The 25,844-nt window shown below is 54.0% G+C and overlaps 11 protein-coding genes across 11 annotated transcripts; 3 read left to right on the top strand and 8 right to left on the bottom strand.

Moving 5' to 3' along the window:
- Positions 1-929: 929 nt before the first annotated feature.
- BDY24DRAFT_385468 (uncharacterized protein) lies at positions 930-2,044 on the bottom strand. Its single transcript, XM_076639970.1, has 4 exons — positions 1,821-2,044; positions 1,732-1,746; positions 1,221-1,642; positions 930-1,112 (listed from the first exon to the last, which is right to left on the bottom strand). The coding sequence occupies exons 1-4, from the start codon at positions 1,920-1,922 to the stop codon at positions 1,073-1,075; spliced, it is 579 nt and encodes a 192-aa protein (XP_076497679.1). The 5' UTR covers positions 1,923-2,044; the 3' UTR covers positions 930-1,072.
- Positions 2,045-2,186: 142 nt separating this feature from the next.
- On the bottom strand, positions 2,187-3,784 carry BDY24DRAFT_385465 (copper homeostasis protein CutC). The gene is made up of 7 exons (XM_076639969.1): positions 3,727-3,784; positions 3,517-3,640; positions 3,278-3,441; positions 3,173-3,201; positions 3,032-3,103; positions 2,905-2,953; positions 2,187-2,808 (listed from the first exon to the last, which is right to left on the bottom strand). The coding sequence occupies exons 1-7, from the start codon at positions 3,768-3,770 to the stop codon at positions 2,421-2,423; spliced, it is 870 nt and encodes a 289-aa protein (XP_076497678.1). The 5' UTR covers positions 3,771-3,784; the 3' UTR covers positions 2,187-2,420.
- A 667-nt stretch (positions 3,785-4,451) lies between these two features.
- On the top strand, positions 4,452-6,894 carry BDY24DRAFT_26127 (uncharacterized protein). The gene is made up of 10 exons (XM_076636846.1): positions 4,452-4,586; positions 4,708-4,796; positions 4,872-4,913; positions 5,018-5,096; positions 5,170-5,279; positions 5,345-5,455; positions 5,523-5,615; positions 5,684-5,909; positions 5,990-6,432; positions 6,514-6,894. Exons 1-10 carry the CDS (start codon positions 4,532-4,534, stop codon positions 6,706-6,708), a joined length of 1,443 nt encoding a protein of 480 aa, XP_076497677.1. The 5' UTR covers positions 4,452-4,531; the 3' UTR covers positions 6,709-6,894.
- A 940-nt stretch (positions 6,895-7,834) lies between these two features.
- BDY24DRAFT_385458 (uncharacterized protein) lies at positions 7,835-9,748 on the bottom strand. The gene is made up of 8 exons (XM_076639968.1): positions 9,641-9,748; positions 9,370-9,541; positions 8,977-9,074; positions 8,888-8,910; positions 8,757-8,819; positions 8,383-8,688; positions 8,120-8,270; positions 7,835-8,040 (listed from the first exon to the last, which is right to left on the bottom strand). The coding sequence occupies exons 1-8, from the start codon at positions 9,719-9,721 to the stop codon at positions 7,942-7,944; spliced, it is 993 nt and encodes a 330-aa protein (XP_076497676.1). The 5' UTR covers positions 9,722-9,748; the 3' UTR covers positions 7,835-7,941.
- Positions 9,749-11,337: 1,589 nt separating this feature from the next.
- On the bottom strand, positions 11,338-12,792 carry BDY24DRAFT_385455 (cleavage and polyadenylation specificity factor subunit 5). The gene is made up of 8 exons (XM_076639967.1): positions 12,738-12,792; positions 12,648-12,674; positions 12,461-12,578; positions 12,204-12,362; positions 12,085-12,132; positions 11,919-12,015; positions 11,739-11,811; positions 11,338-11,673 (listed from the first exon to the last, which is right to left on the bottom strand). Exons 1-8 carry the CDS (start codon positions 12,758-12,760, stop codon positions 11,598-11,600), a joined length of 621 nt encoding a protein of 206 aa, XP_076497675.1. The 5' UTR covers positions 12,761-12,792; the 3' UTR covers positions 11,338-11,597.
- A 328-nt stretch (positions 12,793-13,120) lies between these two features.
- On the top strand, positions 13,121-15,801 carry BDY24DRAFT_350209 (delta-12 fatty acid desaturase). Its single transcript, XM_076637696.1, has 12 exons — positions 13,121-13,360; positions 13,448-13,465; positions 13,596-13,640; positions 13,760-13,831; positions 13,929-14,041; positions 14,159-14,181; positions 14,271-14,813; positions 14,898-15,002; positions 15,086-15,146; positions 15,220-15,259; positions 15,331-15,502; positions 15,585-15,801. The coding sequence occupies exons 1-12, from the start codon at positions 13,245-13,247 to the stop codon at positions 15,726-15,728; spliced, it is 1,452 nt and encodes a 483-aa protein (XP_076497674.1). The 5' UTR covers positions 13,121-13,244; the 3' UTR covers positions 15,729-15,801.
- Positions 15,802-15,899: 98 nt separating this feature from the next.
- BDY24DRAFT_385447 (uncharacterized protein) lies at positions 15,900-16,551 on the bottom strand. Its single transcript, XM_076639966.1, has 3 exons — positions 16,478-16,551; positions 16,315-16,401; positions 15,900-16,164 (listed from the first exon to the last, which is right to left on the bottom strand). The coding sequence occupies exons 1-3, from the start codon at positions 16,478-16,480 to the stop codon at positions 15,991-15,993; spliced, it is 264 nt and encodes an 87-aa protein (XP_076497673.1). The 5' UTR covers positions 16,481-16,551; the 3' UTR covers positions 15,900-15,990.
- Positions 16,552-17,044: 493 nt separating this feature from the next.
- BDY24DRAFT_440472 (uncharacterized protein) lies at positions 17,045-17,489 on the top strand (the record flags this gene model as incomplete). Its single annotated transcript, XM_076644526.1, has 2 exons — positions 17,045-17,059; positions 17,160-17,489. Coding segments are annotated over exons 1-2 (330 nt in total), but the record flags the coding sequence as incomplete, so codon positions are not given.
- Positions 17,490-17,512: 23 nt separating this feature from the next.
- BDY24DRAFT_385444 (uncharacterized protein) lies at positions 17,513-18,957 on the bottom strand. The gene is made up of 7 exons (XM_076639965.1): positions 18,786-18,957; positions 18,644-18,688; positions 18,496-18,552; positions 18,221-18,431; positions 18,075-18,128; positions 17,882-17,964; positions 17,513-17,798 (listed from the first exon to the last, which is right to left on the bottom strand). The coding sequence occupies exons 1-7, from the start codon at positions 18,931-18,933 to the stop codon at positions 17,560-17,562; spliced, it is 837 nt and encodes a 278-aa protein (XP_076497671.1). The 5' UTR covers positions 18,934-18,957; the 3' UTR covers positions 17,513-17,559.
- Positions 18,958-19,191: 234 nt separating this feature from the next.
- CAJ1 (Caj1p) lies at positions 19,192-22,311 on the bottom strand. The gene is made up of 13 exons (XM_076639964.1): positions 22,077-22,311; positions 21,695-21,922; positions 21,556-21,602; positions 21,350-21,408; positions 21,119-21,269; positions 20,624-20,904; positions 20,427-20,521; positions 20,280-20,343; positions 20,140-20,185; positions 20,023-20,057; positions 19,800-19,917; positions 19,621-19,709; positions 19,192-19,523 (listed from the first exon to the last, which is right to left on the bottom strand). Exons 1-13 carry the CDS (start codon positions 22,145-22,147, stop codon positions 19,413-19,415), a joined length of 1,395 nt encoding a protein of 464 aa, XP_076497670.1. The 5' UTR covers positions 22,148-22,311; the 3' UTR covers positions 19,192-19,412.
- Positions 22,312-22,648: 337 nt separating this feature from the next.
- BDY24DRAFT_385437 (major facilitator superfamily domain-containing protein) lies at positions 22,649-25,706 on the bottom strand. Its single transcript, XM_076639963.1, has 12 exons — positions 25,020-25,706; positions 24,820-24,925; positions 24,625-24,741; positions 24,514-24,558; positions 24,370-24,440; positions 23,955-24,294; positions 23,873-23,884; positions 23,746-23,800; positions 23,429-23,677; positions 23,310-23,356; positions 23,094-23,236; positions 22,649-23,031 (listed from the first exon to the last, which is right to left on the bottom strand). The coding sequence occupies exons 1-12, from the start codon at positions 25,236-25,238 to the stop codon at positions 22,762-22,764; spliced, it is 1,674 nt and encodes a 557-aa protein (XP_076497669.1). The 5' UTR covers positions 25,239-25,706; the 3' UTR covers positions 22,649-22,761.
- Positions 25,707-25,844: the final 138 nt, after the last annotated feature.

The following is a 25,844-nucleotide window of genomic DNA, read 5'->3' as shown; positions in this document are numbered from 1 at the left end:
TCACCAAAGGGAGAACCGAGGAGCTTGAACTCCCTCCCAGGATACAACCTTTCAGCGGCTCCATATCTCAGCTTGCCTTCACGCGTAGGAGATTCACTGAAGTCCTCGTGAAGTTCCGAATGGGTAGTCAAGCGAGGGCGGAGAGTTCTTGACGCGTCGACGAGGGCTGAAAACGAAAGAGATTAAACACGTCCAAACAATCCCCGGCCTCGAGCTCCTGTCGTGTAAGAAGGGCAAGCTCTGGTCTCGGAGCCTGAGAAGAATTCAACAAGCGACGAATCTTTTCGCCCCAGGGGAAGAGGAGCGGACCGAACGACTCCTGAGGAACAAAGGAATCGAGAGGTCGGAAAGTCGGATGTTCGAGCCGCACTCCTTCGACAGAGAAACGTCTCCGCCTGAACCGAAAACCTTCCGTCCTAGATCTATCGAGATTGCGTGGAACGAGAACGAGAGAACCGAGTTGGGCTCTCGGTGGCCCAGAAGAAGCATGAAGAAGAAACGCGTCGAGTTCGACTCGAGCTCGAAGTTGGCCTGAAGAGCGCCACGGAGGAGCTTGATGTCTAGATGGAGATACGTACAAAGATATTTGCTTACAAGCTTGTAGAGGATCAACGATCAGAGATAAGCAGGAGGTTCAATTAAAGACGGAGCCTCGGGTTCGACGCGTCGAAGACGAGCGAGTCCTGAAGAACCGAAAGCGTTTTTTTTCTGAGAAAGAAAGCGAGATGGAAACTAGAAGAGTCAGATCAAAGAAGTTCTTTTTTCTTCTTCAGGCTATTGATCTTTAACGACAGGCTGAGCGAGAGGAGCCGAAGGGTCTCGACGCGCATCGACGCTCACAATCGACTCACCCCTCTTCCCGCCCCAATGTTCAAAGACTCCCCAAGATGGTCTGAATAACTGAGCTTCAATCTTCCCGACGACGGACGCAGAAAGAAGGAACCATCAAATCGAGAACAGAAACACAAAGGGAGGAGAAGAAAAGAGGAGGTCGTGACTGTCCGTTCGTATAAAGCGCAAAAGAGAGAGAAAGGCCCGATATCTACCACATCCTAGCTAAGTATCCCCAAGGTCAAGCCAATCCCAACCTCATGCAAGCATCCTCAGCAGCCCTGCGAAACGAAGCGAGCGACGCGAACCAACGAGTCAGTCAGCTCTGTCGTTGCAAAAGTCCTCGAGGCGAGAAAATCTGAATCGAGAAAGAGATATTTCACACTCACAATCCCATAGCTTCTCCTCTCCCGAAACCTCTCGCTTCTCCTACGACTCCTACCCCGTCCAACACAACCCGACAGCCAACCTCCTCGCCTTCGCCTCCCGCCGTCGCTCCCTCGCCGTCGAACATCATCTGCATCCTCCCTCCTCCCTGCGCGACCGAAGTCCTCAAGACCGAGAGGTAGTCGTACCTCTGCTCGGTTGTGAGAGTAGGCGAGACGGACATGGGGTCCGAGTGGGTGTAGTTGGGTCCGAGGAAGACTGGTTCGGAGGGAGTCGGGGGAGAGGGGAAGGAGTGAATCGAGGAAGGTCCGTTGGGAGAGTAGGTGGGCAGATCTGAAGTAATAGTCGTTTCCGAGATGGTTGTGGTCGTTCGTTGGGTGGACGAGGAGGAAGGAGGAGGGGTCGTGTGGAGGAAGCGAGTCGACTGGAGTGGGGGCAGTGGAAGAAGGAGGGGAAAGGTGTGAGCTCGAGTCAAAGGAGGAGATGCATGCGAGGAGATGGAGAGAAACGAACGGGAAGGAGATGTTCCTGAGAGATGGAAAGACGAGGTTTGGTCAATGGGATGAGATGGAGATGGATGCAGAGGAGCTGAATGGACGGACCTTAGGGGAAGAAGCAGACGACGAGCTCAATCTCTTCGAGAGCATCGAGGCGGAGAAGGAGGAGGAGGGGAGACGAGCTTTGGAGAGAGTGATTCTGAGCATCCTGAGAGTCCTAGTGGTTGATGGAAAAGAAAAGGATGTGGTTGGGAGATGAAGTGGGACGAGTTTCTGAAAGGAGAGAGGTGGCCGTTGGGGAGACGAAAGAGGTGGGGAGGAAAGGAGGAAGGGAGGAGCTGAAACTCGAAGCTGACAGCGGGGCAATCTCGGTGGGAAAAGAGGACGAGAGAGGCGAGATGAGAAGTTTTTTCGCTGCTGCAGCAGGACGACAGTTGGGGAGAGGAGAGCACCGGGGTAGCGATGCGAAAATGAAATTGATGAATCTGCATCTATACAACGAGAAAAAGGGTAGGGTTGTCTTCCTCGACGCGTTCTCTCCTTCCCTCTCAGATCCTTCCCTCCTCGGTCCCTCCAAGACCTCATATCCAACGAAGCTCCTCCTAACAATAGGCCTAGCTGCGAGCAGGACCAGCCTACGTTTCTCCGCCTCGTATTGACGCTGAACGGATGGAACCTCGGACGCGTCGCTTTCTCCCTCGCAAGTCAATCTCCCCCGTCCAGCAAAGCCCTCATCTCCCTAACCACCTCCCCTCTGACCTCCCATCTCTCCCAAGGTCCCATCCCCATCCCCTCCTTTCTCGCCTCAGGAAGAACAGGTCCCTCAACGAATGAAGAGCACGACGCGTGCAGCTCCTGGATTCCGAGGCATCGAAGGGCGGCGAGAAGGCTCGGGGGTTCTTCTTTCGAGGAAGCGGGTAGCGATATTGACGAGGGATGGTCGATTGGAGGAAGAGACGGTGATGGTGATGGAATCGGAGCGCGTAGGGAGGTAGGGTTAATGCCTGATCCAGGGAGAAGGACGATGCGTCGACGGTGTTGAACGAGAGCGGAGAAGACGTGGAAAGAGGAAGGTAGGGAAGGTCCAAGACTTCTGTTGATGGGAAAGGGGATGGGAGAAGGAGGAAAGTGAGGAATCAGCGAGGACGGAGGGGAGGGATGCGAAGGAAAGGGACTGAAAGGGACGAACGAGGTGAGGATGCGAGTGATTCCTGGGATCGAATGAAGGTCTTCGAGAGCTAAGACAACCAAACAAGAGTGGGAAGAGAGAGAGATCAGTTTTCGTACAGGAGGTGGTGAGAGAGAGAACGACGAACCTGTCAACGCGTGAGCTTCGAGAGCAGGAGCGCCTGAGGAGAAAGTCATGTCGAAAGCTCGATGGAAGGTGACTGCAGGTAGAGAGCGCAGGAGGCGATATGAGACTAGAAGGTGAAGGGTTGCAGAGAGATGGGACGAACCTTCGAGAGGGTGAGCTCGCTCGACGAGTCTGGCCGTGATGAAGGGGAAAGGAAACGGACTGAGTCAGTTCAGAAGATCTCACACAGAGCAGAAAGAGAACTCACGATCGTGTACTATTCACGTCTATCCTCCCATTCGGTAAGAGGCATCCAAGAACGACACCCATGACGGAGGGGACGACGGATTTGAGGAGATCGATCTCGTCCTTCATGAGCTCGAGCTCAGAGGAAGAGTAGACGAAATCTCCTGGACGTGGTCGAACCATAACCTGGGATGTAAGGTAATGATAGTTCAGGCTAGCTTTGATCACCTTATAGAGAAGGGAAAGAGAAGGAGAGCTCACGACGAGCGGTGTCGAAGGGAAGGCACGATGGATCTTTTTGACGAGGGCAAAAGAAGGAGAAGTTCCTCCTCCGATACCCAAAGGACCACATATCTCGAGTCTATCTGCTCCATTGTCGACGGCTCTGTGGAATTCAAGAAACGGAGGGAGGTTCGCTGGTCAGAACGATCAGCTTCGAAAGGAGGAAGGAAGGAAGGAAAGTGAGCTCGCGTTTTGGCCGAGTCAAACGAGTCGACGCAGACTTCCAGCAGCATTTCGGAGATTGAATCTGGAGGGAGAAACCGAAAGTCAGCCTCTTCAGCTACAGGTGGGAGTAGAAAACAAAAAGGTCGAACTAACGATGGAAGCGGTTTGAAGGAGAAAGACACAACGTTTCGATTTCGCTCCCAACTTCCACCCCGTTCCTTCCAAGCACCCAAGCCCTTTTCCTATCTCCTCCGTTATCGATATCTTTCAGCCAAGAGATGGAAAAGACCGGTAAACCAAACAATCTCCTCATCAAAGATCACAACAACGGCAACATCCCACAGCTCCCTCTCTTCTTCGACAAGAAAACCTCCTCGACCGAGACCACCAACACCGCACTCCCTCCTCCCAACGACGCTTCGCTCCTCGTTCGGATCCTCTGCTTCCTCGCTCTCTTCCCCGGGCTCTACTCGATCCAAACCTTCGTCCTCTCCCCTCTCGCTCACTTCCTAGGCCATGCTCTGCTTCAAGTCGGAGGAAAGAATTCGACGGTCGTCACCGGAGGGATCGAGACTGGGATGAAGTCTTTCGGGAAGAGGGAGCTCGAGAAGGGTAGCGCTGAGTTTGGAGTTTTCGCTGCTTTGATCCCTATCCTCGTTATCCTGTGAGTACATTGAAAAACTGCACTGCTAGGAGGAGGGGGAGGCAAACCGCGGCGTGGGTATGGGAGGGAGAGGGGGCTGCCGAAAAGCTCATCGAGCGACCCGTGCGACCCATGCGTCGTTGAGGAGGAGGAGGAGGTCTGCTACTTGATCGAGAGAGAGAGTTTATGAAGCCGACATTCCCGGTTTTTTCTTCTTTCCCTAGGTCTGGAATCTTTGCTGGTGAGTCTCAGTCGTCAAAGGAGAGTGGGAAGGAATGGGAGGGAAAGGAGGAGAGATCGAAGCTCAGCTTTGTTTTCCTTTCGTTGCTGACCGACTCTCCTTGTCCTGTATCTGCTCCTAGGTCTTACGCTTGGGTACATGTCACTTGATATGACTCAACTCACCATCCTTTCAACTTCTGGCAACGCAACTCAACAAGCCTACGCAAAGGTTCGTTGTCGGTGCTCGCGTCGCTATCGCGTCCGCCGAAGCTGATTCCCGTGCTCTTCCTCTTCTGTCTGGCAGAAAATTATGCCTGTTCGACGGAATGGTCACCAGCTCCTCACGGTATGTATCCCTACCCCTGAATACACCTGTAGTCTACTTTAATGAGAGCCGAGGTTGGGTCCGACACGTCTCCTGACTTTCATCCGTTGCCACCCCGTTGCCAGACGCTCCTTCTAGTCAACATGATCGTCAACGAGACTCTTCCCGTCATTGCAGACCCTGTTCTCGGAGGAGGAGTTCAAGGTGAGTCTTCTTCTCGATTTCCAAAGCTGCGAGACGCGAGCAAAGCATCTGACATCTTTTCACTCTCCTCCAGCCGTGGTGGTCAGCACAGTTTTGATCATCATCTTCGCCGAGATCATCCCTCAGTCTATCTGCTCGCGATACGGTCTCCTCGTAGGAGCTAAGGCTGCCAGGATGACACAGGTTCGTCTCCGTCCGCTGCTTTTCTCTGAATGACTTTCTCTGACGTCCCGCTGTCTTTCTCCCAGATCCTCATCTACGTCGCCTATCCCGTCGCTAAGCCCGTATCTCTTCTTCTCGAGAAGATTCTCGGATCGCATAACGGGATCATTTACAGGAAGGCCGAGTTGAGAGAGCTCGTACGTCCGGATTTGCAGTTTTCGACAAGAAGGATCGCTCGACTGACCTGCTTTCCTTTTCTCTCAGCTCAACCTCCACGCCATGGCTGGAATGCACGGTGGAGATCTCTTGACTGGAACTGTTCACATGGCTCAAGGAGCGCTCGATCTTCAGGACAAGGTGAGCAAGATCCTTGTTCGACGCGTCTTTTCGTGTTCGAAGCTGACCCTCCGACTCTCGTCCCTCAGTCCGTCTTCGCCCACATGACTCCTATCGAATCCGTCTTCATGCTCGAGGATACCACCAAACTCGACTACGAGGTCCTCTCCAAGGTCGTTCAATCAGGTCACTCTCGAATTCCCGTCTATCACTCCGTCGAGGTCCCCGATCTTACTGGAGTTGGAAAGACGAGGAAGATCAAGAAGATTCTGGGAACCATGCTCGTCAAGAACTGTGTACTGCTGGATCCTGAAGGTGAGAGCGTCTCCGAGTCCCATTTTCATCTCAGTCTCTCAAACTGACAACGCGACGTTCTTCCCTTTTTCTTCTTTCAGACGCGACTCCCATCATGTCGATTCCCATGAGCACTCTCCTCACCACTGTCCCTCAGGACCAACCTCTCCTCGACATGCTCAACGCCTTCAGGGAAGGTCGATCTCACATGGCTCTCGTCTCTCGCAGGAAACGGCTCCCCAACGTTGACGAAACGGACATCGACGAGCAGTCCATGATCGAGAACGCGGCTGGAGGACTTCGGGAACGAATTCGGAAGAAACTCGCTGGCTCGGAAACGTCGGATTCATCAGACGACGAGGAGGATCTCGAGAAGGGAGAGCAGCTTTCGAAGAAGATCGAGAAGAAGAAGAGCAAACGGGATCTGAAGAAGGAGAAGAGGGAGGCTGAGAGGGAGAAGGCTGAGGCGGAGAGGTTGGAGACTAAGAAGGAGGGTCAGGGTGTCCCTGGGGATGCTTTCTTGGAGCCGAAGACGGTCGATAAGGTGAGTGTGCGAGGAGGAAGAGTGCGTCGAAGAATTGCATTCACCCGCTGACTCGTCTTCCTTTCTACGTCCTTCTTTCAGCTCATGGGAGACATCGAGGGTGAGACGATCGGTATCATCACTCTGGAGGACGTCTTGGAGGAACTCATTGGGAACGAGATCGAGGACGAGTGTGAGTTTGCTCTCATTCTTCGATCTTCGACGCGTCGCGTCTTTCCTCTCCTTTCTGACGCTCCCTTCCACCTCTCGTCTCCCTCCCCTAGACGATCAACATGACGAGGCTGGACATGCCATCAACGCCTTCGTTCCCGAGGAAGCTCACGCCTTCATCGCCAAAGCAACTCAAGATCGAGCTCGTCAACAACTCGCCTCCGACAAAGCTCGAGCCCAATCCACTCCCCTTCCCTCCGCCCCTCCCTTCGACGCCAACAAGCTCAAGTCCCAAGCTACTGAGCCCGCTTCTAGTAAATCCAAGACCGTCGCTGGAGCGTTCGTCAGTAAACTCGGAGCCGGAATAGGGATTCGTCGAACGTCGTCTGCTCCAGGGAAGAAAAGAGACGGAGAGGCGCCCTCACCTTTCTCTGCTTCTGGAGGAGGAACGCCTACGGAAACCATCGGAGAGGGAGAGGAGAAGACCGTTTCTACCAATGTTGCTACGGAGACCGAGAAGACGGAGGTTGGATCAGACGAGGAGAAGAGGGAAGAACCACTCGCCAACACCAACGCTTCGACTCTCCCCGGATCTCACGCCACCCTCCCCTCCACGACCTCGGCTCCTACCTCTCCTCTCCCCACCTCCACTCCCGCTATGCTCGCAGAAGCTATCGAACGAGGAAGGAAGCGAGGACCTCCCGGAGCCCTCCTTGCTCCCTCGAGCACGCCTGGAGCGGGTGCTGGAGCTGGTGGAAGAAGTCCCAGTGTGCCGGTTTCGGGAGCTAGTGCGCCAACTGGGGCTAGTACTGTACCGATCAAGAAGAAGACCTTCAAGGTGTGTTTCGCTTCCTCAAACCCCTTCTCGTCGAAAGATCGACGCGTTGGCTGACTCTTCGGTTTTGCTTTGCTCGATTGCAGTCCACTCCCACTACCTCTGGGACCCCTGGAGGACCTTTGAAGACGAGCAAGACGTTCAGTGGAAGCCCGTTGACTTTCACGGAGGAGCCCAAGAAGCTTTAGACGACGATGATAGAATGGACACGGACGGCTTCTTATTTTTCTCTGGTCTCCATTTGCCCTTTTCCTTATCGCATCAGCTTGCTGTAGGATAGATTCAAAACCGTAGCCTCTTCTTTTAATCTTTTCGTTTTCCGGATAGACGTATGTAGAAACATGGTCGTCTCCTCCTCCTTTCCTTTCTTTCCCGCCCACGCTCGTCTCGTCGTTCGTTCTCTCAGCGCTCGAGAGACGAACCGGGAATTTCAGTTGATTGATAAGCGGCAGAGAAGATTACAAGGTATGTACGCAAAAACAAGACTGAGATATCCAGCTCGCCTTCCTCGTTCGAAGTCGAGCTCAGACTGCGACGCCGAGCATCAACCCAGCGAGCGTAACGATCCAAGCCGTGTAAAGTGTCACCCATCCCTCTTCGTTCAGGATCGTCTTGATAGCATCCTGGTAGCGAAACAGAAAGAAAAGGCGACGTCAGGTGTTGTCGACGCGTCGCTGTCGTCGAGGGAAAGTTCAAACTCACCACCAGCCCCTCGTAAGGTTCCTCCTCTCCACGTAGTCCAATGACGTCCTCGTCCTTCGCAGCGTACTCGGACGGAACCTGATCCACTGGTGTTTGACCTCCGTTCTGTCGCTGAATCGAGAGTCGAACAGCAAGAACCTCGAGAGGGCAGCTGAGAGGACGAAGGCGGAAGGGGAAGAGATTCAAGTCAACTGGGCTCGAGCTTCTCTACTCTCGCGACAGGATCGAAGAAAGGGGTAGAGATATAAAAGCTACAGACTCACAGAACGAAAGTTGAGAGCGCTTGGAAGAGAAGGAAGATGGCGAGTCGTCCCATCCTAATCTTGACGAGTTGAGGCTCCTCTCCCTCGACTTCTGGAGGCTCGAAGAGTCCGTCTCCGAGCTCGGGGACGACGAGGTTCTTGAAACCTTTTGAGACGAAGGAAACCCAGAAGATGTGGAGAGCAGTAGCGGCGAGAAGTCCAGGAGCTTTGTAGATGACCCAGGGGTTCGCTCGTTCGAAGGGAGTAAGGATAATTTTGACGGCTTTGACAGGATGCCACGGCAGAGCGTGAGGGGTGACAATGGTTCTACAGGACGAGAAAGAGAGAAGGCGACGTCAGACGCGACGCAAGGGGAGGAGGGAAGAGGGACGAACCGGTTGATGAGGATCGTGCAAGGAAGAGTAACGAGGGTCATGACCAGGCCAAAGAGGGACATGCTGATAAGTAGAAAAGAAGTTGAGTCAGCTTCGAAGCTAGAAGGAAGCAGAGGGAGGTTGAGACGTACGAAAGGGAGCTCGCATTGGGGACCTGCGGGTCGGGCGGAGAAGTCAGCTTCAACGCAGTTCAGAAGTCAGAAACGAGAGCTGAACTAACCTGATAAGTTCCCTTAGGGGTGACCTTGGATGATCCTCCGATGAACGCGATACTGGCGATGGAAATGAGGAGGTTCAAGGCGAGGAAGGGGGAGATGCCTGTTGGAGGGTTGGAGGGAGGGAAGGCGAAGGTGTGAGCTTTGTTCAAGTTGAGATTGACAGTGGATTGCGCTCTAGGGAACGATCTCTTAGAAGGTGAGACCATCTAAGAGGTCGGAAGGATGCTGCTGCTTTTCTTTGGTTGAAAAGCGAGCAGGAAAGAGAGGTGAGAGGTGAATTGTCGAGGTGACCGACGAGCTCCCATCTCTTCCTTCCTTGTCCCCTTTGATTGCACCCCCAGACTGTCCTAGAATTCCCCAGAACCTTCCCTTCAGAAACACAACTATGGACTCACCCTTGTAGAGACCTGAAAGCCCCTCCAGCCTCTTCACTCGCATGATCATTCCGCTCACTCGTCGAACGACCGGTCCCACCCTCTTGTCCCCTCCTTCACTCTCCACGTCCTCAAGAGACACTCCCATCGGCAGATAGTTGGCTCGTAGCCGTACAATGCTTCCAGTTATAGGCTGAGTGGAGTGAAATAAGCGAAGGGAGGTCGAGGTCAATCAAAGGGAAGGAGGGACGTGGAAGGAAGGAAAGCGAGCTCGACCTCTGACAGAACTCACCATCACAACCAGAGCCGCTACCGAAAAGGTTAGCACCATGATAGAGGTTGCTACAAGGATGACTGTTAACAGTTCGAACATCGAGAGAAGAGGTGGGTTGGTGCTGAAACAGGGGAAGAGAGGGAGAAGGAAGGAGGAGCTCAACCGAGAGGCCTGCGGGTTTCGAGTGAGCGACGCGGCCGAAGGTGGATGTGAACTTTTTCGAGCAGTGGACAGCAGGAATGTAGGTGAGGTTTAGATCTGGCTCGGTGTCAAGAAGTAGACCGTGGGTTTCGAGAGTTGCCTTGGGAGGAACGAGACGCGTCGATCTTGGATCTTTTATCAAGCACTGAGCTCGTTTACCCTTACAAAAGCCTCCTCAACGGCCCAACATGACTTTTTCAGTAGTTCTTGAGGCGCCTCTGTATCTCCCGAACAGAGACGATCTTTTGAAAAGGAGTACCTTTCGAGAAGGGAACCGACGCGTCGCGACTGCTTTCCAAGGACTCGAACAACTCACGAAGACGAAAGAGGGTCACGGGTACTGTATGTAGATAGAGTTATAGATGCTTGTTACTGGTTTCTGGAGGAGAAAGGAGAGAAGCAGGGAAAGGGGATCAGCTCGGTCTCGACGCGTCGCGGCGTTCCTCTCCTTCATCCGATGGGGATGAATTCACCGAATCCAATTCAGATACTGATTTGGTTCTGATATGAGAGTCTCCGCTACTCAGCCTTCTGTTCGGGCGAGAGAAAACGAAAAGGAAAGGGGAAGTCAGAAAACGGTACGAAATGAGCGAAAAGGAAGCGACACTCACGAAGGACGAAGCTAAATTCTCCCAAGTTGAACACCCTGTGAGGACCTGCTCCTCCATTCTGACGAGCTGGATCCAACTTGCTGAGGAGATGCGCTCCAGCCATTCGAGAGGAATATCAGAAACGAGATGGGGGTTTCCTGACGGGAGATTGAAGTAGCGCCACGAGTAAGCACCGTCCGGAACCCGTTCCTCTCTCCACTCGTAGTCGTTTCCGAGAGCGGAAAGAGCCATTCTACTGAGGGAGGTCTGGTGGAAGGCGAGAGCGGGACCGAGGACCCCTACCGGGTCTGAAGGTGCGAGGCTGGCGAGACGAGAGACGGCGCCGTCCTTTGCGGTCTCGATTTCGAACTTTTCGGCAATGGAGAGAAGCCTGAAGTTGAGAGAGACGGTCATTAAAGGTCAGACTGATAGTGTTTACGATGAATATGGCGCAAACTCACGAAACAGCGGTCTTCAAAGGCATCGTCAAGAGGTCGGTCTTGACCTGACCTCGGACGATGAACCTCAAAAGAAAATCGAGATCCTCTCCCTTCTCGTCGAGCTTAACAACAGGGAACCCCGTCTTCTCATCCTTCTCCCCGACTTCTCCAGACGAGGAAGCGAACATCCCGTCGAAGACCTCTGAGTTGACTTGAAGAACGACGCGTTGAACGAGGAAGTCGATTCCGTCCGAACTTCGAAGAACGACGTCCGCCTTGGGATCTGCGACGTAGAGGATGGTAGAGGAAGACATTGTTGAAGAGGAGGAAAGGAAGGGAAGAAGGAGGGAGAGGGAGAGAGGTGCGGTTAGAGGAGAAAGAGGAAACGGCAGCTCCGGAAGAAGAGAGGCGATGTCGTTCGAAGAGAGGTAGTAACCTCCGCGAGTGCGCAAGCAGTTTTTCCTCTTGAATCCTTCGAGCGAAGAAAAGAAAGGGTCATGACTGTGCTTGGTACGGAAAAACACGTCGAAAAATGAAAGGAGAGGACGTCGAAAAGTCGTGCTGGCTGTTGATGTGGTTTCGGAAAGGTAGCTAGGTGGTTGGGAGTCGTATCAATCGTATATTGTGCTGAGATGTGCTTGGTGTGAGACGTGCTAAAAAAAACATAAGAGAGAGGAGAGACGGGAGACAAGTGATGCAGAAAGAGGACGCGACGACGTGACGAAAAGAGACGAGCGGATCCGTTCAGTTCTCGTTCCCCATGAAGACGAAGTTGTACCTCGAGAGGAGATGGGGGAGGCAGGCGAGTTGAGGGCCGTATCTGTTGCGTGCAGGGAGGAGAGAGGTCAGCGAGGATAAGTGAAACGAGACGGAGAAGCGACGAACCTCGCACTGTTGTCGTAGAGCTCGAAGATGGGAACGGCGAGGATCTTCATGTTCTTGGGGATGGAAAGGACCTCTAAGATTAAATTGAGAAGTGAAGAAAATGAAGGCGGGAAGTCAGCGACCGAGAGCGAGAAGGCGATGAGGAGGAGAGAGGAGGAGGACGCGACGGGTCGACCTCACTTCTCGCAGGCATCTGGACGAGGAACATCTTCTTGCTCTCTTTGGGTTTGGTGATGTGAGCAGGAACGTAAGGATACATAAAGGTCTCGAAGTTGGGCTGGGATGGAAGGAAGGGACGAGTCAACGAAGTGTCGAAAGGAGAGCAACCAGGAACGAGCAAGCTCACCCTCCACCACTGAGCGAGAGTGTCTCCGATTTCCCACTCTTCGTTCATCTGAGAGCCCCCAGACGTATTTGTCAGCTTCTACTTCCCTGGGGGAGATCCGCATGCGAAGACGGACTCACTCCAGGGTCAACAGCAACGTCCTTTCCCAATCCCAGCTTCTCATCGAGCCTCGCCTTCAACCCCTCGAGCTCGTCTTCTCCAGGCTGCAAGTAGTCTCCAGGGATTCGGAAGAAGGCTGAAGCGATTTGTAGGAGAAGTACGTGAGGGTGACCGTGGTCCTACGATCCCTCCAACGAAGGTGAAACCGTTCTCAGCAACGAACGAGGACGAAGTGGAGGGAGGGAGGGAGGGAGGAAGAGTGGAAGGTCGAGCTCACATGAACGAGAAGGACTCCTTCAACGGTTCTCCTCATTCCAGATTCCTCGTAGTTCCTCTGAAGTCTCTGGATTCTGGTAGCGACGGAAGGGTCTTCTTCAGGTTGAGCTTCCTTCGTGCTGAAGCGAAGAGAGAGGGAAGAAGGTGAGCTTCGTTTCGGAGAGACGGAGAGCTCAGGAGGGGCTTACCTGAAGGTGAAGTTCGAGAGAGGATACCTGGAGGTAAGAGCTGAGAGTCAGTTATACGAGCCTGTATTAAGGAAGTAGGAAGAAACGCACAAGATGATAGTGTTTTCGTCCATGTGGGGAGAGGAAGAAGTGGAGATGATGGTCGTTCGAGGCGAGCTCGTTCGAATCTCGAGTCGAGGGTTTGGACCGAATTTTGATCCCGCTGAAGGCGAAGAAGAGATGAAAATCCACAGGGACGACTTCAAACTCGTGAAGGTATACATTTAGTGGTGGGTTTGCTAGACCATCAAAAAAAGAGGAGGGCAGAGACTCAGAGCGTCGCGACGTCCCTCTTTCCGGAGACCTCGACCTTTCTCCCTGACGCGCTCCGGAAGCTCTCTTTCTACAAATTTCGCAGAAAATCTGAGCTGAGCGAGTTGTACGAGATCTCGAAGTCTAGAAAGAGCTCACTCCGATACGAATACTATATCTCCGTTTCGAGCGGAGTTCCTTTTTCTCAACTGTTGGCGGGGGAGACGGAAGTTTGTCCTTCCCTCTCCCTCCCACACCTCCCACCTCCCCCTCCCTTCTCCCTTTTCTTCCTTTCGCTTCTAGCAGATGGTCGCCGTTCAGAGAGCTAGTACCAAGGCTGCGCAGGCTCCTATCGAAGCCAAGACTGAGATTGAGGTCAAGGACGAGTCGATCTTCCCAGTGCCCAACTTCACCGTCAAGCAGTTCGTTCCCTCCTCCACTCCTCTCCTCTTCCTTCTCTCCCTCGAGTCGACTGAAAGCTGATGTTCGCTTATCGGTGGTTGATCTAGGTTGCTCGGTGCTATCCCGTAAGTCTCGTCCCGAAGTTGTAGTGTCGATCTGAAGGGAGGAACGGAGGGAGGGACGAGAGGAAGGAAGCGTTGGGATTCAGCGGAGGGAGCTGACTCGCTTTCCTCCTACTTTCCTTTTGATTGTTAGCGCTGAGTGCTTCGAGAGGTCGGCTCTTCACTCGAGTCTCTACATGTGAGTTTGAACTGGGCTTTCGAAGAGGAGGGAGGGAGAGCAGAGAAGGTCGAGAAGCTCATCGATGAGCTCCGACTGACCGTCATCCGTCCGACCTCCTTTTCCTTCCTCTCCTCCAGCATCCAGGATGTCATCTTGATCTCCATCTTCGTCTACGGAACGACCTTTTTCCCTGCCATCATCGAGGCTGCGTGAGTCCTTCGATCTCAGCGCAACAGCTGAACCAAACATCCTTTCCATGGTCGAGCTGACCCCTTCTTCTTCCCTCCCTCTTTCACTCCTCTTCAGCAACCTCTCCAAGTTCGGCTCCAAGGCTCTCTCCTTCGGTCTCTGGAACTTTTACTGGTTCTGGACTGGTCTTTTTGCCACCGGTCTTTGGGTTATCGCCCACGAGTGCGGTCGTGAGTTCGACTCTCCGACTTCCGCTCCTCCCTCGGTCTCGACGCTCCTTCGTCCCTCGCTGACTTCTCGCCCCTTTCTTTTCCTTCTTCCTCCATTCTTCGCTCCTCGGGACACAGACCAAGCCTTCTCTACCTCTAAGGTACGCTCTCTCTCCCTCCTTCCTTCCCTCCAGCTTGTCCTGAGCTTGGGCTGAGTCTCGTCGTCTCCTCCCTTCCTCCCTCCTCGCAGACCGTCAACAACGCCGTCGGATGGGTTATTCACTCAGCTCTCGGAGTCCCTTACCACGCCTGGAGGATCTCTCACGGTCGACACCATGCTGCTACCGGTCACCTCACTCGAGACGAGGTCTTCGTTCCTCGAACCCGGGAGCAGATGTCGTACCCTGCTTTCGACGAGACGAAGGAGGACGTCCACGGACTGAACGTTACCGAGGAGAGGCAGTCCGAGCTCGTCGAAGCCATCAACGACGCGCCTATTGTCGTCCTCCTTTCCCTCTTCGCTCAACAGCTCTTCGGCTGGCCTCTCTACCTCATTCGAAACGCGTCAGGACAAAAGAGCTACCCGAAATGGACGAACCACTTCCAGCCTTCGTCGCCCATCTTCGACAAGCGACACAGAAACCAGATCATCGCTTCCAACGTCGGATTGGGTCTCTTGTTCGCTGGATTGGGAGCTTGGGCTCACTACCGAGGATTTGGAGAGGTCGTCAAGTACTACGTCGTTCCCTACCTCTACGTCAACCACTGGCTAGTCGGCATTGTCTTCATTCAAGTGAGTATTTCTTGCTTGTGCGAGGAGCAGGGGGAACGAACGAACCAAAAACGGCCACTGACCTTTCGCTCTCCCCTTTCACAGCACACCGATCCTCTCGTCCCTCACTACAGCAACTCCGTCTGGACCTTCCCCCGAGGAGCTCTCGCTACGATCGATAGGCCTTGTCTCGGATGGGTCGGAACTTTGGTGAGTCGAAGCAGCTCGACGCTCGATGCTCGACGCGTCTCCTTTTCGCTGACCTCTTCCCTTCTTCTCCTTTCCTTCTTCAGCTCCTTCACAAGATCACTACTACCCACGTCTCTCACCATATCTCCTCCAAGATCCCTCACTGTTCGTATACATTTCAAGTATCCCGCTTCGACCTCGAGCTGATCTCGTTTCCCTCTTCGTTTCGTTCTCTCAGACAACGCCGACAAGGCGACCGAGGCTCTGAAGGAGTTCCTGTGAGTCTTCTTCAACTTAAAACGCTATCAGAACTCGTCGCTGACCTTCTTCTCTTTCTCTCTCGATCCAGTGGTGTCCACTACCAATCTCGAGATGGTTCGTGCCTCCCTCTCTGCGCTCGCTTCCTCGTTCCAGATTCCTGCCGTTTCTTCCCTCCTTCCCACACGCTGATCTCGTCTCATCCCTTCTGCCTCACAGGAAACTTCCTCGTCGCCCTCTTCACCGCTTTCCGATCTTGCCGAGTTCGTCCCTTTCTCCTACTCTCTTCTCATCCTCGTCGAACCCTCCGCTCACTCTGTTCTCTTCCTCTTCTACTTTCCTCAGTTCGTCGACGAGATTCCTGGAAACGACGTCTTCTTCTACAAGGACGCCAGAGGAGTTGGGCAGATGAAGGCCAAGTTCGAGGGTGGAAACGTGTCGGATTCGGGAGTTGACCTCGCTGGAGACGAGAAATTGAAGACTCAGTAGATTCGCCTATGTTTGGATGGTTGCGTTGTGCTCGCTGCTTTAGCTCTCTCGTGGCATGCTCTTTCTCTCTTTGCTGAATCTCTGGGAAAGACGAGAAGAGGGGAGATGAGAGAGTGATGGCTCGAGCTCGAGCTCACGATCAAGCTCTCCTTCCTTCCCTCGACGCGAAAGGAGAAAAGCAAGACCATCAAGATCCAGCTCAGCCCCCTGCCTCCACGGCTCCATACCTGCTCCCTCTACCACCGCTCTCGTTCCGCAACCATCAAGCCCTCTTGCTCTCCCTCGCTCTCCTCTTGACTCCCTCCTTGTACGTCACAAGTCCCACGAACCCTCCCACCCCAGCGACACCCAGCAGCAGAACCAAGACGGGTAGACGGACGGCCCATTCGCGAGGAGGGAAGGCTGAGTGGAGAGGGTGGGTGGAGGGGAGGAAGGGCTGTAGGGAAACGAAGACGAGGGGGAAGGGAAGGAGAAGGTGTGAGCTCTCTGCGTTCGTCTCTCTCGACTGGAAGACGTCACTTTTCTCCCTAAGGAGCCCGCCCAGGGACAGAGAATTGAGGTTGGAGGAAGTTGAGAGTCGACTGACCATCAAGAGAGCCCAAGAAGTATAGTAAGTGAAGACGAGAGCTGCTACGAGGAGCATCAGAGAACCAAGGACCTTGTCCGTGAGAGCCTGTCAATCCCCCGTTGAAGAAGCAAAACGATGAGCTTGATTCCTTTTCTACTACATCAAGAGGATAGACGCGTACCATGTTGAGCTGATGTGCGAAAGAAGGGAGTGATAAAGTTGAAGGGAAAGAGGTGATGGGCGTTTCGAGTGAGCTCGTCACAAAAAGAAAGGAAAGTCGAGCTCAAGGAGGCAAGGGCTCGCTTTGCTTCTGACAGCCACCATCAAGGAACAAAGTTTTTTCTTATCCTTTGTAGTATCTCTCCTCCTTTGTACCGTACACTCCCGCCTTGGACGAATCTACCAACACGCTCGCTCGAACGCGCCCCCTTCAAAGTCGAGCTTCCCTTCGCCCTCCCTCAGCCTCTCCTCTCCTCTTTCAGCCCTCCCCCCCCCCCCCCCTCGGCATGACCATCAGGGTCCGTGCCCTTCGGATCATCTGCGACCAGGTTTTCCAGGTACTTCACGTCGCCTCACCCAATCCAGCTCTCAGCGTGCGAACAAAGGACGGAATCAGCTCGGACACCTTCTTCCTTACCTTCTCCAACCCAAAGCGTTGACTCCGGATTTTGTCCATGGCATGGATTACGTCCCATGGATCTCTTGTGAGGTAGGAAGGGATGGTGGGAACGTATGCGGTGAAGCAATAATGGCTTGCGGAAGAGTTCGTCTCCTTTCCCTCTCCCTCTGCCTTTCATCTTTCTGGCTTACTTTCTCGCTCGTCTCCGTCGAGCTGACTTCATGCTTCCTCATCTACGCAACAGTGCCAATCGGTTCGATACTGCTGCAAAGGTCTGATCCTCCTCGCTGGGTCTTCCAGCTCGCTCTCGCTTCGAGCGAAGTCCAACTTCAACTGACGACGCGTCGTTGCTGCTGCTTCTCCTTTCCTCAGATCATCAACGACTGCATTGGAAGGAGCACAAGATACGCTGTTTCCCCGTCGAGTGGGGACCTCTGGATCTTTGAGGAACTGGGTGAGGAGCGGGCGGAGGTTTGGAATCGAGGGAGAGACGCGACGGGCTCGCCTCAGATCTATCCTACCTGCTCTCCATCCGTTGCTTCCACTCTTCGCCCTTTCTCAAGAGATCCTCAGCACTCAGTAGATCACTGGATGCATATTTTGGCACAACTGCTACAAAGCTTCCTTCTCCCCGTCGTTTCTCCTCAATCCTTCGACCACCACATCTTGAACCCTCTCACCCTCCCGCCCCTCTTCCTCACACTCAACCCTTCCCTCCACCCCTCCCTCAACCTCTCCTCCTCCTCGACCAAACCCTTCACCTCCGTTTCCCCTTTCCACTCTTCCGGCACGACGAACTCTTCCCAGACGAAACCCGCCGAGACAGCGGAGGCGAAGAAGTGGGAGATGGAAGATGGGGAGGTGTAGGATCCTGCGGCGAAGTCTGTAGAGGGAATGGTCGTTTAGGAGAAGGTTGACGGGAGACGAGAGACGAAGCGGGAGAGTGGGAGAGAAGAGAGAACGAACAGATCATCGCGTCGGGATTCGTTTTGGAGAGGGTGTCGAAGAGAGTTTGGAGGAGTTCGGGGAGAGAGTTGGTGAGCCAGAGCCTGATTTTAATCCGGGATCATCAAGGGTGCAGAAACGGATTCAGTGAACGAGAAGCGAAGAGGAAGAAGAGCGAGAAAAGACGCGTCGCGTCGAAAAGAGAAGGACGAACAGGTCTGCTAAGAAGATGAGGTCGAATTTGTCTTCCGGATCATCGAGCGTTGACCTGAACGTCAGGCGAGCCAGAAGTAATGCTGTAATCAGCTCTAAGAGAAGCGAAAGCATTAACGAGATGAAAGGGAAAGGGAACGAGCTCACTTCAGGCCTTCGACTTCCTTCCCCCACTCGTAGGGCAACCATCCGATCCTGCATCCCTTTCCAGCAAGATGCGAGTTCCGCTCGACGTTCTTCTGAAGGGTGGGTAGGATGGTTTCGTCCGGATAGTCTGTGATGAGAACGGAGCGAGGCGGAGGGGAGATGGTCGTCGAAACGAAGGAAGGGAGGGCCGATGCTGCTCCAAGTTCCAGAACTGAGACCCAAGGAAAGGTTTTATCAGCTCTGGAACCAGGGTACAGATGGATGAGACGACTGACTGCTTGCTCCTGAAACAGGTATTTTACCTAGCTCCACCATCTCAGCGAGAGCGAGACCTGAAGGAAGAAGGAGGAGTTCGTGTGAGCTCGAGCTCAACTCCCTTCTTTTCCCGTCTGCCCTCGAGGCCACAGAGCACGTTTGACGAACCTGAAGTGAAAAATTGGTCCGCCATGAGAATTCCTGCCTTCCCATCTGGAGAATGAATTTTTAAGCGCACCACAAACGAACGAGGGACAGAATCAGAAGGAGGAAGAAGGAGGGGAGCGGAGGAGGGAGGACGAGGCCTCACCCTTTTCTGCTGTTGTCACTCGAATCTCGCCGTAGCAAACTTCATTTGGAGTGAAAACGAAGGGCTTCTCGCCTAAAGAATCGACGAAGAACGAGAAGACGTCTTCGGGGTCATCTTGAGGATCGCTGGAGGAGGAGGAGGGCAGCATGTTGAGGGAGAGGTCGGAGTCAGGGGCAACTCGAGCTCGAACTCTCCTGAGTTGGTTTCGAGCTTGAAGCCTCGCTTCGAGATAAAACCTCTTCTGGTTATCCAACCACTGTTCGAGCGAAATCGGCAGCCTTTTCTTCGTCGAGTCGAACTAGCAGTTCTAGGTTTCGCGTCGAAGCTCTCTGCTCGACGCGTCGCCCTTTCGCCCCTGCTTTCCTCCTTCCCGCGGACTTTTGGGGGACGAGGGCCCCAAAAAATGTGTAGCGACGTCAACCATGTATAGCCTGACCTAACCTAGAGCGCACGTACGTAAGAAAAAGCGAGAGAACAAGGAGCAAAACAAGCAGTCCGTCCCAACGACGGGAGTCCGACGGGAGAAAGCATTACCACGAACCGACCCCACCTCCTCCCTGCTCCTCACACTCCCAGACCTGAAATGAAACTCGTGTCGTTAAGAGGAACTCTAAGTAATCGTTAAGTTTACGCGTGAGCGTTCGCCTCCCTCTCCTTCGAAGCCTTGGTGTCGACCTTGACGAACTCCTCCTGGAGCATCGCAGCGGGGTCGTTCTCCTTCTTGACGGACATGTAGGCCTGGAAGTCGAAAGGGAAAGAAGGAAAGGTCAGCGATGAAGGAGATCGAAGGGCCTGAAGCTGGGTGGAGCTGGGTCGAAAGAAGAGAACGACGCACCTCTCCCATAAGCTCGAGAGCGACGGCACGGAGACGAAGCTTCTCCTTGGACAACTTGGGATCGGCGAGAAGACGATCGCACGTTTCACCTGTCGGAGTCAAGGATCGCGGAAGAGAAAGAAAGTCAGCGGCGAGACGGGGCGCGTCGGACATCGAGAAGAGAGAGAGGAAGGACGCACGAATAACCGACTCAACCTCCAACTTCGCAGACTTCCAAAGGGTCTTGAGTCCTTCAAGAGCAGCTTCCTCCTCGAGGGCTTTCATCTGTTCCGGGGAAAGACCAAGCTTCTCGGCGTCCTGGAGGTTCGAGAAGGAAAAGCGAGGTCAGCGAGACGTCTCTCGGAAAGACGTGACCTGCTCGAAGTCGAGGCCGAAGGACAGGACTAAACGAGAAGAACGAACCTGAAGCTTCTGGAAGACGTTCTTGAGGTGAAGACCTGGAGAGACGTGGTAAAAAAAGGTCAACTTGAACCGAACGACGCGTCGAGTCGGAGACAAACGAAAGACGTCGAAACGTACCGGCTCGAACAAGAGATATCGAGTCGGAGAAGGTGTTGACTCCAGACTGTGACCGAAACGACGAGGGCAAGGTCGTTAATCAGTTTCTGGCTCCTTGACGCGTTGGATGTCGGAGAGGTTTGAGAGCAAGGGAAACGCACCTTAGCTCCGTGAAGCCATCCGATCACACCTCCAAAGACGGCGGTGTTGGCGGCGAGGTATTGCCTGAGGAGAGATGGAAGAGGAAAATCAGCGACATGAGAACGGGTAGGAGGGAAGAGAGAAGAGGGTGAGGAGACGCGACGCACCTTCCTCTCGCAGCGTACGTAGCTCCCACAGCTTGTAGCAGCTCGTATCCGTAAGACTCCAACGCAAGCTCGTTAGCTTCCAGTGTCGAAATAGCCTACCAGACGTGCAACATTCGAGCAGAGGTTAGCTTTCTCGCCTCGTCCTCTTCGCGTCGAGGCTGCTTCCTCTTCCTCTCTTTGATCTTCTTTCGACTCACCTTGAAACTATCCCCGACCTCCACCTCGTAAGCTCCTCCACCTCCTTCTTCTCCTACGCTCTCCACGAAGATGGCCAGCTTCCTCTCGAGGTTCTTGACGAGCTTGTCGACTCGCTCCTTCCTCTCCCTCTCCGACTCGTCCTCCTTGTCCTTCTTGATCTTGTCGAGCCGAGCCTTCTCTTCCGGTGGGATGACCATCTTGCCCGTCTTGGTGTCGAGGATAAGTGTCGGAGGCTCGAGCGACTCGTCGGCTGCCTGAAGAGCTTCCTTCATGGATCGACCTGTGAAAGACGAAGGAGGAGGGGAGGGAAGGTGTGAGCTTTCGCGTTTGAGCTCGTGAACGAGGCGAGGTAGACGCTGGGCTCGTAATGTAAGTAAAAGCGGATACAGGGAGTGGCGATCCCATGCCAAAGCTCAATAACTGGAGCTATTCCAGGCCCAGCCTCGAGACCTCCTCGACAAGGAGAAAGAACGAAGGAAAGAGAGCGAGCTCACCAATCGAAATCTGCCCGATCATGTCGTTGAACTTCTCTCCACCAAACAGGCTGCCGAAGACCTCCTCCGGATCGACGAATCCGTTCTCGGGAGCGTTTCCTTTGGAACCGAATTCGTTGTACTTCTTTCGAAGAGCAGGGTCGAAGAGGACCTGGAGGAGGAGAGAAGGTGAGCTTCGGGGTTCTCTCGAGCATGGACGAGGGGACTCGGCGAAGGAAGGAAAGGACTGACCTGGTAAGCAATGGCGATCTCCTTGAACTTCTCCTCTGCGTCGGGGTCGTCTCGGTTCTCTGAGATGGAGGAAGGAGGGAGGAAGAAGGGAAGGAGAGAGGAGGTCAGCTCGTGGCTCCTTCCTTCTTCCTCGTTTGCGCTCCCTCCCTTCCCTCGTCCAGCTCGAGCTTCATTTTCTAAAGCAAGCACGGGGAACTGTAACTCACTATCAGGATGCAGCTTGATAGCGAGTCTCCGGTAAGCCTTCTTGATCCTACGAGCCACGAACGAAACGGAAACGGTCAGCTCTCTCCCACCCCTGCACCCTTTCTCCTGCTCCTCCTCTCCTTCCCTCTTGATACTCACTCGTCCGTACTCGCCGTCACCGGTACTCCCAGCACATCGTAGTAGCCCGTCTCTATAGGATTCTCCGCCGTTCCAATCTTTCTGGAAGCACCCCTGGAAGCAGCTTCCTTTCCTTTGCCTCCGGCAGACCCAGAGGAGGAGGAGGAGGCAGGAGGAGGAGGGGAGAATATCCGTTTACAAGGCTGGGAGGAGCATCGAACTCGGTAGGATTGAGGGGTAGGGGAGGGACTGCGGAGGGGGGGGGGGGGGGGGCTGGGAGGAGCATCGAACTCGGTAGGATTGAGGGGTAGGGGAGGGACTGCGGAGGGGGGGGGGGGGGTGAAAGAAGGGTTAGTACGAATCTAGGTGGAGGAAGAAAGAGAGAGGGAAGAAAGGGACGAACAGGAGGTACTCGATGGAGGTCTTGCAGCTGAGAGAAGGCAGAACGAACGACTTCAATCCCTCGAGAAGCATCCGAGAAGAGAGGTCGATCTACTTACTGTGGACACTGGACCGGGATGTAGTCGTGAGGTCTCAGTCTCGATTCCAGGATTGTAGACATGCTGACCGTTGGGAGGGAAAGGAAGGAGGGAGAGGTCGAGCTCGAAAGCACGAGCCATCCGAGTCGCAGTTGAACGTTCAACCTCCATGATCGAATTTTCAAGTCTCCAAAATCTACGAGATTATTTGAGTCCGTGAGATGACTCCAATGAGGGATGAAAATAAGGGTTCAAGTGCCCAAAAAGGTGTGCCAGAAGCTCGCAAAGAGAAATGAGCTCGAGCTGACCTTCCGACGTTGTCCCCTTCGATTCAGCCCTTCCCCCTTCACGCAAGTTTTTATTGCGAGTCCTTGATAGGTTCCAGCTCGATAATCACGGCTTTTCGCTCCTCGTCGCGACTTTTCGCTCCTCGTCGCGTCCTACAAGCTTCTCGAAAGCCGAGGAGCGCCGCACACGACTCAGAGTGAGAGGTCGATGAATGATGAATGATGCAATCTATAGGGAGCATATCTAAGTGAGGATAAGTAAATGATTATGCGAGTAGCATGTCTAGGGATACAACGGAGATTCAAGAAGGGTGGGAAAGGACTAGACGCGACTCCCGCTCCCTCCCTCGTTCTCCCCCTCTGTCCTCGCCTCCTCTACCGTCTCCTTCTTCCCTCCTCCAGCCTTGTCTCCCGTCTCTCCCAGATGATGCTCCTCGACAGGATACGCAGCCGCAATAGCCGCCACTCCAACGATCGCAGTGAAAAGGAAGGTGGCTCGGAGGGAAAGCTCGTAGGCTTGGAGGGCGAGCTCTTTTTCGAACGGTGGGAGGGTGGAGAGATAGGCTTTGGAGTGGGTGATGGAGGCGATGACCTGTGTATCGAAAAGGAAGGGTCAGCTGAGTTCGGCGAAGAGGGGATGAAGGTGGGACGAACAGATGGGTCGTCGAAACGAGTTCGAAGTTCCTTTCCCAAGATGGCCTGTTGAAGAGAAGCACAGATGGCGACTCCGAGGGTTCCACCCAACGTACGGAAGAAGTAGGAGATGGCTGTCGCTTTGGCGATTTGGGCTTGAGGGACTGTGGAAGAGACGGAGAGAAGAGGCTGCGTTAGTTCGAATCGACGCGACTCTCTGTGCGAGCCAGTGCTTACCTGATGCGATGATAGCGATGAGGGAGGTTACGAGGTACGAGGAGTACCTATAGAGGACGAAGGATAAACGAATCAGCTCCGTCGACTGCTTCAAAAGAAGGAGGGAAGAAGATGCTCACCCAATCCCAGCGGGCAGAATTGCAAGCCATTCTTCAGCGGAGGACGTGTTCTCTCCCCATCGCGAGAGAGCGAACGCACTCAAAACGGGGAAGACAAGACTGAGGAGACCTAGGACTCGGTATCGGCCGGTGACTTTGATGATTTGACCCGAGAGGAGGGATCCGAAAGACAGTCCAAGCGAGTTGGGAAGGAGGTGAAGTCCTGCCGTTGCTGAGGTCGAAGATCGGACAATGACGAACCAGAGAGGGCTGAAGGATAAAGAAGAAGCGCTGTGTTAGTAGAAAGGGTGGGTGCTGAGATGAAAGAAAGGACGAACATCATGAACGAGATCGAACCGTTGGCGAGTGACATGAGGAACGCCGAAACGCAGGCTGAACGAAGCAGAAGTCAAGACGAGGTCAGCGAAACGTAGATTGATGGAGTGGGATAACAAGTGTGCTTACTCCAGAACATATCTGTCGAAGCAGAAGAGAGGAAAGTTCAGCAAGCAGTCGAACGAAGAGGAAAGAGCGAAGGCGGACCAACTCTTTTGCCCGAACACCTCCCACGCTACGAGCACTCTCACTCCAGCGATCTCCCTCCCTCTCTCCACCACTACGAACAGCACCGTTGCCAAAACTGCCGTTACGAGCAACCCAGCGACTCGGATGTCTCCCCAGGCGAATCCTGAGGTGTGAATTGAGAGGGCGAGGAGGAGGGATCCGACTGACAGGAGGAGAAGAGTCGTTCCAGGGAGGTCGAGGGAGGACAGAAGGCTGGTTCGCTTGTGATGGTGGTGAGAGAGGTGGGCTGGCCGAGGTAGGAGAATGAAGAGACATATGAGGGAGATGACGAGGAGGGGGAGTTGAGCGTAGAACGCGGTTTCCTGAACGAGAGGAAAAGAGGTTGGGGTCAGACGACTGAGAAGGAGCCGAGAAGTGCAGAGACTCAAGATACACACCCATCCGTACGTATCACTCAATACTCCTGCGATGGGTCCTCCGACGGCAGCTCCGCATCCAAAGACGACCACTGTTTCGAGTAAAGAAGGCGACGGTCAGATCTGAGACGCGCAGAGGGAGAATGAAGGATCGCAGGTACGAACTCATCAATCCCTGGTAGTACCCTCTCTCTCGAAGAGATATCAAATCTGCGAGTAGGAAAACTGATCAGCCAAAACATTGCTGAAGAAGAAAAGGAAAGGAAGGAGGCTCACCGGTCGTGATTATCGACGACAGGGTGAGGATCCCTGCGCCTCCTGCTCCTGTAACTCCTCGAGCAGCGAGGAGAGTCCAAAACGAGTTTGACATCGCACATCCGAGAGTTCCGACACCTGCGGGAGAGGAAGTGAGTTCAGGGTTGAAGAGCAAGAGGGCTCAGGGAACGAGACGAGTCAGAGGAAGGAACGAACCGAAGAGGGACCCTGCCAGAACCATCGCCACAGGTCGAGAGAGATGATCCAGAACCCCACCGAATAAAGGCGTGAAGACTGTCGAAGCTAATAGAAAGCAGGATCCCTGAGTGTAGAGAAGTGGGAGCGGCAAAGTCAGTTCGAGAAAACGGCGGGCGACCAAAATGGAGAAGTGGAGGAGGTCAAGAATCGTGACGAACAATGTAGGACGAGAGCTCGACATGCTCGAAGTGAGAAGCAATCTGTGGAGAGAGTGTGGCTATGGCTGTTGATGAGAGGGCGAAGGTCAGGTTCGTTCCCCAAACCGAGAGCCTGTGGGAAAAGAAAGAAAGGGAAAGGTCGAGCTCATCAGCCCACAGCTCCTTCCTGCCAAACAAACGAAGCTCAGGCTGCAGCCCTTTTGACCTCCTCGGACCCATCTCTGGCAGACCATAGCTTCAACTCTGGCTCCTCTGTCTCTTCTCTCAACTCAACTCCTCCCAGAAATGCACCTCTAGCGAGCAATCGTGCTCGGAGTCAACCGAAGAGAGCGCCTGCTCGTTCTTCCTCCCTCCTCCTTCTCCTCCCTCTCGTTTCTCGCTCGTAAAAACTCACAAAGTGATCGCCAGCCTCCAGCCATGAATCCTTCCCTCTTCCTCCTCCCCGAGCTCTCGTCCGTGATGATGCTCCTCCCTCTCGTCGTCCTCTGGGATCGCTCCTGCGACCTCGACGCCCACGAGTGCTCCCCACTGAGAAGGTGACTGAGCCGAATCGAGGAGGGCTGATCGCTCGTTGAAAGTCGAAGCTGAGCTAGCAGAAGAAGAGGACTTCCGTGAAGGAGTCGGGGAGGGCATCTCTATCGTCGTGCGAGGTATCCCTGGAGAGGAGGGGTGAAGAGAGTTGGGGGAGAAGGAAGGAGGGAGCTCGCGGCTTGAAATCGCTCGGACGTCCTGACCGGTTACTTTTGCTGACTCGTCAAGAAAGAAAAACGTTGAGATCGTGAAACGAAAGAAGGAAGGGATACACGAGAAGGAGGAAACTAGGAA

This window comes from Mrakia frigida (assembly GCF_051309035.1).
Source record: "Mrakia frigida strain ATCC 22029 unplaced genomic scaffold BDY24scaffold_11, whole genome shotgun sequence".
Classification (NCBI taxonomy): Eukaryota; Fungi; Basidiomycota; class Tremellomycetes; order Cystofilobasidiales; family Mrakiaceae; genus Mrakia; species Mrakia frigida.
Note: the sequence above shows the minus strand (reverse complement) of the source record. Positions and strands in the feature narration are given on the sequence as shown.